Raw genomic sequence first — 13,059 nt, forward strand, 5'->3', positions numbered from 1 at the left:
ACTGTTTCTACTAGGGCACTGTGAAATAATTTTCTAAGGGAAAGAATAGAAAAAAGAAACCAAACCAAATACAGTTCTATCCTGCTCACTATAAAGTTTGGGCCTCTACATTTCCCAAGTACATTTTCAAATACCTTGTTTTCTTTAGAAAGCAGCAAACTCCAAGGTCCCACCTAACTCCAACACAAAACACACCCTTCGGTCTTATCTTCCCATCAAGACTTTTTTTGTTAGTTGAACTCTGCAAGTGTGCCAGATCCCTCATTTACCTGATCCTCCTCCAGATGCTGCCATAAATGCTCATTAAGCTCACAGGTTAACTATAAGACTTTTCTCTGCCAGTGGAAGATAATGCAGGATTGGGTGTTCATTTGGCCACATATTGCCTTATGAAGCAAAGACAATTCTTAAACAAATCTATTTTCTTAAAAAGAAAAGTTTTTGCTGAGAAAAAGGAACAGTAGTACATGTGAACTAGGAAATTTTTACATGAACTTTGATACACTGTATGCTGAGAAATTCTCAGTTTGGCTGAGAAAAATATGGATTATTCTGAGAAACATGGAACCAGTTAAATGGATAATGGTAAGTTACTTGGAGGGACTATGCTATTGATATTGGTCTCATTAGTATTTCCACTCATGATCTTGATATCAAAAGCAGCAACATGCTTATGTAACTTCTTAAGATGAGAACATTATATAGTAAAAATCAGTCACCTTGATTACCAGTATAACTACTTTGAACTAAAATGCTTGGTTTTGGGACTAACAAATGTCTCTGTTTTCACTTCAGAATCTGCTAGTTGAAGACAGGAAAAGAAAGATCTAAGAGCCTTAGTGAAGCACAGTAGTAATTTTGCTGTGAAATAGACCAATGCATCATCAAAGGTGTTTAGTTCAATAACATAGTCATTAGTGTGACTGAACAAGGTCTTGCATATAATTTCAGTAAATTATGATGAAGTAAGATCAAATCAAACTTAGAGATCTAGACAAGAACAACAAGAATAAAGAAGGAAATCAATATTTTATTATACGACAGAAAACTTCATTTCGGGTACTGTATGGAAGAGTTAAGAGATGGCATTATTGTATTCTAAAAGTACATCAAAGGATAAACATGGTAGAAGACAAAGAATGTTTTCACTTCCAGATGATATAGAAGAGAGAACAACTGTGCCTAAAATGACCCTGTAGACTATATGTAGGCTGAAAATGAGGTTTTTAATAGTCAGCAAAATGACCCATTTGGAACATCCTTCCAGTAGTTCAACTAGATTCTAAATAAAGTTTATTAGTTTACAAGTGAAATTACATGCCACTGCCTGCAAAAGCATGGAAATAAGCAGCCCTTTTCAGTCTTATTTCTCCTATTATTAGAAAAATAGGAAACCTTAATGAGCAGAGTTCTGTGATCACTACGAATTAAGAGACTTCAACGGGTCTATCAGTATCAACACTGACAGCTCTGATACTGTCCTGAGGAAGTCTCAGCTTTGTGAAAATGGAGAATTATTATTTTTTCACTTCAAGAAATTCTGCAGGCTGTATTAGTTGAAATTGCAGCGTCTCTTCTGCATTGTTGACACTCACAAAAATCTATTGTGTATACAAAGAGGTACGTTTTTGATGAACAGTTAAGAAGTGTGAAAAACACAAATTATATCAAGGAATTACAGCATGTAGGAGCATTGAACCTTCCCACACTTCCATATTCAACTGTGTAGACATGGTGACAATGATTTGGTAGGAGTGTGTGCATGGCTGTCTTCTTGAAAGCCATTTTTGGCAAGTGGTGGGCTGTCTTGAAGTACAATTACTTTCATGGCCATGCCTTAATGGTTGTTTCCAATTGAGTTGTTGCTGACTTGAAGGTGTGTTTACCGTGAGCTCTCCCTAAATCCAGAATACACATCTGTATACACACTTACATACTGACACGGTATGTCTGGATAAACCACTCCAGATAAACAAACATACAAGAATCAATCAAAGTGTTTCTGCTTACTGCGAAAAGCCCACTCACACACTTGTAAAAACCAACTTTGCTGCAGAAACCAGGGTTGATGCTAATCTTTAGGATGGATTTGGCTCAGCCGTATCGCTTCATAGCGACCAAGTGCTATGGCAGAACACGGATGTTCCCATCTTTGTGTCTGCCCGTCCCTGGGGCGCTGCCCCGACGCAGGCCGGACGCGCAAACGGGGCAGGCTGGCCATGGTGCCAGCAGGATCCCCTGCCAGAGCAGGCCCGCTCGGGCTGGCTGCCTCCGGCCCCGGCTCCTGCGGCTCCTCCAGCGGAGGCAGGAGCCCCCGGGCTGGCATTGCTCCTGCCCCAGGAGCGCGGCTGCACCTCCGCTTCACCCCGACACAATCCGGCCTCCTCCACGCGCACCCTTTGCAATGACCCAGTGCCTCCGTGCCCCGGCGGTGGATCCTCCCTCCCGACTTCGCTCTGGCCGTTCCTAAGGCCGCTGGTAAAGGAGGCGGCGAGCGCCGGACCTCGCCGAGCCGCGCAGACCGTCCGCCTCGCCCCGGGCCGTAGCGGCCCGAGGCCGCGCCGCCGCTGGAGGGCAGAGCGCGGAGGGGTGGCGAGCGAGGGGCGGGCACTGCCGGGCCGCGTCCCCGGCGTGTGAGCATGCCGCGCCGGGAGGAGGAGGAGGAATTCCTCGGCCGGGCCGGGGGAGGTTCGCACTGGAGTTAGCGCCGGGCAGGGAGGAAGAGCGAGCGCTGCCGGAAGCGGCGGAGCGGCGGCGGCGCTGGGAGCCCGCGGTGTCCCGCGGACAGCAATGTAGCTGGGTGACAGCCGCCGGAGCGCGCCGCCTCCGCTGCCAGCGGGCCGGTGCGGCGGGTCGGGAGCTTCTCCGGGGAGGCGGCAGCCGCGCCTCGTCTCGCCGCTCCCCCGCTTTCCTCTCTGCCCTCGCCGCCGTTTATCGGCGCGGCCCTCCCTCCGTTCCTCCCTCCCTCCGCCGCCGGCCGGGGGGCTGCGGCCGCCACCGCTGCCATGGGGCTGCCCACGCTGGAGTTCAGTGACTCCTACTTGGACAGCCCGGATTTCAGGGAGCGCCTCAAGTGTCACGAGATCGAGCTGGAGAGGACGAACAAGTTCATCAAGGAGCTGATTAAGGACGGAAGCCTCCTCATCGGGGCCCTGCGAAGTGAGTCGGGCGGTGGGACCGGCGGTGGCTGGCAGGAGAAGGGGCTTCTTTTGTTTGAATGGGCGCCGGGCGCGGGCTCCCCTGCCGGCAGCCGCCGAAAGGCGCCTCCTCAACTTTCTCTGCCCCGCTCCCTCCCTTCCTCGCTCCCCGCCGCCGTGCCTCGCCTCGCCCGCGGCGGGGCCGGGTGGGTGTCCCGGGGGAGCGGGGGCGGCGCGGGCCCTGCCCCGGCCCGGGGGCCCGGCCGCGCCCTCCCCGCCGGGGCTGCGGGCAGTGCGTGGGCGCCGCCGCCGCCGGGGCGCGGACCGGCCAGGTGGTCCCGCCTGGGGATGCGGGCAGAGCCCGGGGTCGGGGCTGGGGCGGAAAGTCGCCGTGTAGGTCGCCGTACGCTGCTGGCCAGGCGTGGATTGTTGCGGCGGGGTCTCTTTCTGGCACGCTGGCTGCTAGTTGCGTGTCTTCAGATAACGAAGATGTTCGTAATAAGTGGGCAAAGCGACATAATGAAGTGGATTTATAGGGAGAGTTTCTATCTTCCCCCCCATCCTGTCACGTTTTCATATAGTAGATTAACTTCTACGTATTTTGCAAGTTCTGAGAGCAGAGATAAACACGAACAGTGTAACGCTTTTAAAGGTCTGTGAGTTGAGCAGTGACAGCTTTCTGGGGCGTGAAAACAGCAGTCATGCTCTGAAGATCACAAAGTGAAAGCTGGGAATTGCCCAGGAGTGTCACTAGACTCGGTTTGTCCTCCCGTCCTGTAAACCTTGCCACCTACTTCTTGTCTTTAAGTCACTTTGGATCTCTCACCTGTTGCTCAAAGTTTTCCTTCACGGAGAGCAAAGAAACTTACAGCATCTCTTTTGATATGAGATAGTCAAAAGGAAGAATCACTTTAATCCTTGAAAATATCTGCCACATTGTCATGGTATGCCGGTTTTTGTCGAGTTAGAGGTAGCAGTACTACTTGTTATGTGGACAGGGAACAGGTGCTCTGAGCTCTGTAGTTCTTAAGGACAGTTTCTGACCCGCAGTATAAACCCAAAGTTTGTGTCCTTACCTAGGAGGTAAAAATTGTGAGGATTTTATTTGCCCAGCAGTAGGGTTGAATTGTATTTGTTCATGCATCAACTGTAAATTTTACAGCATTGCATTTACATAAAGCAGCTATTGCCTTTTTGAGAGTTTTTTTAATATAAATGCATGTATTTCTGGAGACATCTAAGTTTTAGTGAGTAGCTGGGTACAAGTCTAACATCGTATGTGAATTTATATTAAATTTAATAAATTCCTGAACCCATGCCCACAGGATGTGAGATGACCAGTTACACAGAAATAGTGCTTTTGTGTGTGTGTGTATGTGCATATCAATCTATGTGTATCTCTGAAAATTTATTGGTACAGTTTTCTTTACAGGCAAAAAAGTTTATTTGTACTTGAAGCCTTTCTTGTTGCTAAAAAGCTTGCTGCATGTAACAGAAAGTCTGAGCTTGTTTTAATAAATAAAAGCTTACTATTTCAAACCTGGTCCAAAAAAATAGTAATGACAGATTAGGATGCCACATGAGTACTTTTTTGACCTGGACTAGCACTGGGAACTGGCTGCTTTTGGGTCCGGATCAAATATGAGCAAACACAACTTTCTTCTTAGGCTGTCTGAAGACAGGCTGAGAGGTTGAAGCTTTAAGCCTGGAGAAAGGAAGGCTCTAGGAAAACGTTCCTTCAGCTCTCCAGTAACTAAAGAGAGGCACACAAGAACTGGAGGGGGACTTTTTACAAGGATATGCAGTGAATAGGCCAAGAGGTAATGGAGTGAGTAGGTTTAGATTGGATATTAGGGAGAAATTCTTCACTGTGAGGCTAGTTAGACTCTGTAACAGGTTGCCCAGAGAACCTGTGGATGCCCCCTCTGTGGAAAAGTTCAAGGCCAGGTTGGGTGGGCCTTGAGCAGCCTGGTCTAGTGGGAGGTGTCCCTGCCCATGGGAGGGGGGTTTGGAACTTGATCTTTAAGGTCCCTTCCACCGCAAACCAGTTTATGATTGTCAAAGACAGATTGCAGTAGAACAAATATTGTATTTGAGAAGTAATTTGAACCCTGATTCTGAAGTGAGTAATCCCATTAGTTTTGGGGAGAACACTTCTGAGTCCTTGCAGGACTTGGAACAATATTTCTATCTCAAGTAACAACTACTTAATTTGTAAGTTCTCATGATTTTTCAAACCTTTTAGTTCGAATGTTATTCTATTTGACACAATGCTTATTGTATCCTATCAGATCTATAATGTTGCATCTTTTAGCCTTAGAAAATAAAGTTTGTTTTGGTAAGAAATCTTTGTCCACTTGTTCATTCCAAATCCCTTGGTTTCATTACTGTGTCATCCTTCTCTGGAATATTGCCTTAATTCCTGTCTTAGGACTGCTGAGAAAATGTCTGGATTTTTTTCTCAGCAATTTAGATATCCTAGACTTATGCTCTAAAGACTCTGTTGTAGGTGCTGCAAGGACAGTGTACCTGTTACAGCAAGTAGGACTATTGTATATTTCTAGAGCACAGAAATTTGATTTGTTTAAGCAAATTAGTGGCTCCTACTCACCAAATCAGTGAAGTGTAAAATACTTATACAAGCCTTTTATTTTCTTCAAATTTCTTAAAATGTGTTTGAAAATCAAATTGTGAAGTAGTCAAGTTCAGTGATAATTCCATTATTTGATTTTTGAATATTTAATAATCTTAAAACCCGGAAACAAAACAGGCATTATTTACTAAGTTTTATCTCTAGGTGATCTAGGATCTTTATTTACACATCATTTTGTAGGATCAGTTCTGATAGGGTAAAAAAAAACCTGGACTGTGCTGTAGAGCTTCAATGGAAATGAGTTTTGGAACATGTCACCCTGACCATGCTTAGAGAAAAGACAGTGAAACTGACTTCATGCAGTTAGAAAATACAGTATTATTCTAAAGGTTGCTAAATGTAACTTTTATTATATGAAATGACAGCATGTCCATGGTTTTTCAGGTAAAATTAAACTTCTGTATTACAAATGTTACAAAATTTTAATATTTTCACAATCAAGTATTCAAGTTACTGTAACAGTGCAATGTTTATAAATACCTGGCAGATTCCACATAAATTGAAGATAGAACAAATATGCTCAAGGTAGTATGCAAATATTTTGCATTTTATTTGGAGTGGTCCCAAAATGAGTCAGACTTTATTTTGATGTGGTTTTGCTACATTAATTCTGGAGAGTGCTGCTTTCCAAAGTGGCATGCAGAGCTGTAGTACTGTGTTCCATGAAGCAGCAGTTGACTATTGTGAATACAATGGGAACTGATAAAGCTAGAATTGATATAAAATCCTCAGCAGCTTTTTCCCAGCATTTTTTGCACTGTTTCATTGTCTTTCTAAATATGCAGGATTCTGTGAGTAGCCCAGAGCAGCACAGATTATATGTTTCAGTTCAGCTAGGTGTTAGCATCCCATCTGCATGGCCATTGTGCCAGCTTCAGCCTTCTCCTACAATTAGTATTTATACCAATGGACTACACTTCCTTTTTCAAATCAGCTGAAGTACTGAATGCATTACTGTCTCTTGAAAGATATAGTTTATGCATGTAAGAGGTAATGCCAGTTATATCAAAAATTTATCTTTTGACAAAGCTTTAGCCCTGTGTATAGGCACATTTAAGTACAAGCATATAGTTTTTAATGCACCCAGAAAAGGCTTTTTATTGTTAACTTAGAAATTAAGAGGGTAAAAAATTTTATAGAACAAATGGTTTTCTGTTACAATTGGCCTTCTTGATTATTAGGTAACTGTTGAGTTACCTAATAATAATAAGTGTTGAGCCACCTAATTTAATAGATCTTTTAGGTGCATGTTGAAAGTGCATATACCTAAATGCTTTACATTGTGTGCTCCAGCTGTAGAATGACTCCTAAGGCAGAATTGATATTTTTCCTTCCTGTTCATTCTAGGTTGTTTTCAATTAAAACATCAAGTCTGTTTTGCCCTGTACTTTTTTCTGGTCATGTACTTTGTAATTTCTTTGTAGTTATCTTCTGAAAAAGCAACCTAGTATAGGGTGTTGTCCTATAGATTATATAGGAAATTCCATTCTAGAATTACTTGTATGCTTTTAATTTCCAAAATAGCCCTATTGACTTGCCAAAGTTAATGAATATTACATTTAACAATCCAGAAAAGTGACATTCGTCTTGTAAGGTGATCTTATGGCTCAGTGTGTGCAGAAGCCTTCTGTTTCTCTCTCTGATTTTTTAGGCCCTCTCCATCTTAAGCCCTGTCAAATTCACATATTCAAAGATGAGAGCTGCCTAAGTTTTGGATTAAGTGGTTGAAAGTTCAGTATATTTACAGCTGTGTTAAGTAATACTGTACTTTTTCAAGTGTCTTAAAATGATGCAAGTAGTAATGCAGAGATGTGGTGTTATATATACATGCAATATAAATAAGATTTAGCAGATATCTTTAGGATTTTGTAATTTAGTACCAGTCATTAGTTTTATTGTATTACTTGACATGAGAAGAAATAGACACAAGATGGAAATACTGTCTTTTGCAAGGGGATGTTATTGACTAGGGTTTTATTGAAATTTCACACATAAAAAGACTCTTGTTTGGCATATTTCAGAGTTTTCAGGGATGATTCTCTTCTCTACTAAACCTAATAATAAAATACAGTAATGAGCCTGTTTATACATAGGGAAATTTTGGGGATTAGCTCCCTGGAAAAAAAAAAGGACAAAATTACAGCATAAGAATTTACAATCTTTTTATGTCTTTGGGGATTCATTTTTTCATGAAAAAAAACAAAACCTTTGTATCTTTCCAGAGAGATGCATTTTCCCATATATCTTTGCCTCACATATTTTCATAAGATTATGTCTTTGCAATGTTTTTTCCAGATTCTAAGTGAAGCAAGACTGAGTTCATTGAACACTGACTGCTGAAGTTTGGTAGCAGTCATTCTCCTTTATTTATGTAGCTGTAGCTTATATTTCTTAGTCCCTAAGTACATTATTCCCAATTAAAAAAAAGTATTTCCCTCTTAGTATGGCAATACATAAAGATGTGATCTGTGTTGTTCTGGGATATTCCCAGAGTCACACTTACTTAGGATGTAAGCATTTATGACAGTCAGAGGCAGCTTCATGGAGCACATGTGTGGTCACCATGCCTATTTCAGCCCTGTCCTGCAGCTAGAATTTACAGGGAGAAACTACATTTTCTTTTTTCCCACTAAAAGCAAATTGAAAGTTACTCATTGCCATTAGGTTTTGTTTTTGAAGTTACCTGTTTCATTGCTGTCCTGTTATTTCTGATAAGCATTTGTAGGGTCCTGTGCAACCTCAGATGGTATCTGCAATATCTACAGATTATGGATGTAATTGTCAAAAACATTTCTAACAGTGTTCTGCCTTTTATGCAGAGATACCAACAGTAAGCTGGTTGGTGGCCAGAGAAGGATCTTAATTGTTTCCTCTAGTGCTTAAAGCAGCTAAAGCAGCTGCAGTCTGTATGTATCATATTATCTTTAGCCAAATATATGTGAAGAAAACAAATATCAGGATGTAGTGGACTGTTACAGAGTGCATTATTTTCTGGCCATCACATGATGTTTAATTTGGAACCAGTAGTACCTGCAAGTGAATTTCCATACTGTCAGTAATGATTACAGTATTAACAGAGACCTTGAATGACTCAACATGGGTGTTCTTAAGCCTTAAAATTGAAACTGGTATTCTTTAGAGAAACTAGGTAATTGGATTATGTCAGGCTACCAATGGACCAGTTTTGAGTTCCAAATGTCACATGAAATGATATCTCTGCTTGAAAAAAATACTGTGGATTTTTTTTTATATTAGGATTTTTAAACTGATTTCTTTAAAAGGTCAAATTTAATCTGTTTCTTAATGGGCCAGTTGGCTCATTGTCTACTCGTGCTTCATTTGCTATGAATAAGATAGATGAATTCTATTAATAAGAGACCAGCTGCTTCAGGAATATTGTCTTTACTACAATGGAAAATATGATACTGTGGTCACTGAACTTGTCCAGATCTCTTGGGTTTTTGTGGGCAGAAGTGCTACAGCAATTTGCTGTTTCCTGTAATAGTAAATAACTTTGTATTCATCCTCTGGAAAAAAAAAAAATACAGAGGACAATACAGTCCTTTTTCCTACTGAATAAGTAAGCCAGTAGTATATCTTTGCCTTTCTATTTTTCCTATATTCTCAAAACTGTAATTATAAATAAATGTGGAATATAAAGAAATTTGTTACCATAGATTTACTTTATTAAATCCAGTCTCCTTCTAGTATTACATAATGTAATCTCTACTTGTCAAGCTCCATTTTAAAAACAATTTTTATCCTTTCTATTTCTGCTAGAAGGCTGTTCTAGAACCTTGTTACTCTGAGAGTTGGATAACTCATTAAAAATAAATTTCATCTGGAAATTCAAACTTGTTTATGCTAATTTTCGTTTCACTCAACGTTGTTTACTTGGATTTGCTTCGTGAATAATCACATCCTTTTGCTGGACTGAACAGGCTGTTCACATCCTCTCTTCTAAGAGGTTCTCTGGTTTCTTTGTCATTTTAGTAGCCCTTTTCTATGCCTTTTCAAATTGACTTTTAAATTTTCAAGAGCTCAAAAAGTAGGGAAAACAAAACTAGTATAGTCTTCATAAGTTTTATCTTTCCATATTCTGTGAAAACATCAATCATTAAATCAAGTCAATGCTTATAGTCTTTTGACTGTGTGGTGCTATGGATTCCTCAAGTGTATGATTAAAGGTGAAAAAGTCTCAGGATCTAATAGGCGGTAGCAATGAAGTATATATTTAAACTGAAGAAAAATAACTTGACCTTCTTCCATATTAATATGGAATTGAAGTACTGTTGAGCAGTAATGTAACCTCCCATTGGCACCCTGTGAAGTGCAAATAGCTTTCATTAGAAAGATATATCTCACAGCAGGTTATAAACTCCAGGCTATGTTACAGTGTAGTTTTTCACATTAGTTAGAAGTTATCAATTTAAATCACTTCCCTCTTCTGAATTATGCAAACTTGTATTTCACAGGACACAAAAGCTTAAACATGTTACTGCACTCTGGTGTTTTGATTAATGTAGTTCAGACATGGCAAAACAGTATGGAAATGTTGTATGTCTTAAGAAGTCTTGTCTTCTTTTGGCTCAATATTTAAAGCAGGATACAAGGTGCTGCAATGCCTTGGTCATATTTGTTCTACTACTCATGTTAGTTGATTTGCAAGTTGATTAAAGAGGTGTTTGCATGCCAGATGTGGGTTATAGTGTCTATTTACAAAGGCACTCCTGGTCTCAGAAAGATATTATGTAAATCAAAGTAGGTATCACCATTAGGATTAATTTTCTACTATGAAAGCCTATAAGTAAAAGAAACATAATGAAAAAATAAAATAGGTAACAATAAGAGGAATCTATTTGTGATTTTGCCAAGAGGTTGGACCGGATGACTCTTGAGGTCCCTTCCAGCCTGGTATTCTATGATTCTGTGATTTGATTCTGTAGAACCATCTGTCTAACATGAGATCAGCTCCTGATGTCTTCTCTCAGAAGCCACCTCTGCTGCCCTCCTCCGCCTCTACCTTGCCGTGGAAACCCAGTAAAGCTGTTCTCCAAGTACTTTCAGTGCTTCTGTGTTTGGAAGGGAAGCATTTTGGTTCCTCTTCTAACAAGTAGCTGCTGTCTAGGCATTTGATGACTGAGAATTGTTTTGTTGTTCATGGGGACACGTGAACTTAGGAAAAGAGCAGGGGAATGAATCATTAAAAAGCTGCAAAGGCTTTTAATTCTTTTACAGTATATCTTAGATGAGGTGGTCATTCAGGTGACCTGTTTAGACTTCTGTCAAGGATATAATTTTTTGTGATGACCCCTTCCTGCTGCTTTCTGCACAAAAATACCTGGGTAAGAACCTGGTTGCTTCTAGAAAATTATCAAATATAAAAATCATCTTTGTTCTTCTTCCCCAGGTCCTCACCTTTGCTACTGTCTTACCACCATGCACAGAAAAACCCCACAAATCCTTGGTAAAACGACCAATACAGGAAGTAGGGCTTCCTGGTAAAGACATTTCCTTTTGAGTTAAGTTCTTTGTTCGCTGATTGAAAATGCACAAGAAGAGATAACTGGATTTATTTTTTTTTTCTTCTGCTGTAATAATTAGATTAATTTCAAGAAGTGGCCAAATGTCATTGTAAATATGGGCAGATCAGTTCTTAGAAGCCACAGTTCTTAAAAGTGCAGGTCATATTTAAATGGAAGAGCAGAGAGATTTGCGATGCTGTGGTAGTACATGTTGCTGTTCAAAAGCCTGCCTAGATTATCAGTATTGTCAAAGCCTTTGGAGCTCTGGGACCATGCTATTCAGAAAGTTTACATTCCTTTCCTTCTATCTTCTCACCCTTTCCTGTCTTATTTACCTTTAACCTTTGTTTACAAAGGATGAGGAGGAGTTGACAGAGGTAGAAGTAAAGAGAACACAAGAACTCATCTTCTGTGGAATTTACTATTTATATAAACTGTTACTTTAAATCCATGAATATTTTAGAAGGGTGATTTTCCTCTAAGCCTGAATTACTTTTAAGTTACAGGGAGCATGCAGAAGAAACTTTGCTGCTTTGAAAAAGATTGCTCTGAGCCTGAGGTTATCAATTAAAAAAAAAAAATACTCCCTTTTTGAACCTTTTCATGTCTAGAACTACCACTGCCATTAAAACAAGCTGTATAATGATACTTCAAGGAAAAAACTAAATACCGTTCCATGCTCCTCTTGTGAGTTACCAGTTAGCCTACATACACAGGGAAGCTGCTCCATGTCACTTACCTTCCAGGAAACATTGAAATAAGGAAAACTTGAGCTTTACCCTAGGAGTGGTAATCCCCTTATTTTGGGGAAAAACAGAAGTTATGAGAACATTTGAGAGACTTATACTACTAAAACATAAATGTGTAAAAGTACATCTGTTAATTTATAAAGTGTTGTCAAATATTTTACCTTCTTGGGTAAATAAAAAGCATTTATAAAATATTTTACCTCTAGGTTGGATATTAGGAAAAGTTTTTTCAGCCAGAGGGTGGTTGTGCACTGCGAACAGACTCCCCAGTGAAGTGATTATGGTAGCAAGCCTCCAAGAGTTCAAGAAATGCTTGGGCAACGTTCTCAGGCATATGTTGGGGTTCTTGGGCTTGTCCTGTCCAGGGCGAGGAGTTGGACTTGATGACCCTTGTGGGTCTCTTCCCGCTCAGGATAGTCTATGAAGCTGTACTAATTTCCATACTTCTATAAAGAATCTGTTTTAGTACAGGAAAAAAAAATTAACTAATGGCTTCTTAATGGAAAGTAATAGTTGGCTTATAATAAAAATTTTAGTTTGCTCTATGCACTCAGAGAATTTTGTGAATCTCATCTCATGGTATATGTTATTTGCATAAAAGTCAGTGCCATCAAGAGTTGGTCTTTGGCATTCTCAGCATGTAATGGATTGGTTTCTCCATCTGAGTTGTGCTTTGAAGAGCGAGAGAGTAGGGACCAGGCAGAGGTTCAATAGTACAAAACAGGCCTGAGGAAAAGAATTGCTGCTTTCAGTTGGTGTCAGATCTGGTTAAACAGGAGTTGGTTTAAGCTGCAAGAAGTTGAGGTTAAAATAATCTTTGGGAATATTAATTTTTAATTAATCATTTGCAGATACTGAAATGAAATAGGGCTAGTACTACTTCTTCCCCTCTCCTGTTTTTTTGTTTCCTCTCCCAGTTTCAGCATATTATTGACCAAGCCTGATGATTAAAACTAAGGAAAAACAGTGCAAATTGGAAAAACTAATAGTGCAAA

The 13,059-nt window shown here is 40.5% G+C and overlaps 1 protein-coding gene across 1 annotated transcript in view; it reads left to right on the forward strand.

Annotated features, from left to right (window-relative positions):
• The first annotated feature begins 2,597 nt into the window (after nucleotides 1-2,597).
• Nucleotides 2,598-13,059, forward strand: part of ARHGAP42 (Rho GTPase activating protein 42) — a 138,829-nt gene continuing 128,367 nt past the window's right edge. Inside the window, exon 1 of the mRNA XM_038130094.1 lies at nucleotides 2,598-3,159. Within this exon, the coding sequence (XP_037986022.1) occupies nucleotides 3,006-3,159 (154 nt within the window). The 5' untranslated portion in view covers nucleotides 2,598-3,005. The remainder of the gene's footprint in view (nucleotides 3,160-13,059) is intronic.

This window comes from Motacilla alba, chromosome 1 (genome assembly GCF_015832195.1).
Source record: "Motacilla alba alba isolate MOTALB_02 chromosome 1, Motacilla_alba_V1.0_pri, whole genome shotgun sequence".
In the NCBI taxonomy this organism is placed as follows: domain Eukaryota; kingdom Metazoa; phylum Chordata; class Aves; order Passeriformes; family Motacillidae; genus Motacilla; species Motacilla alba.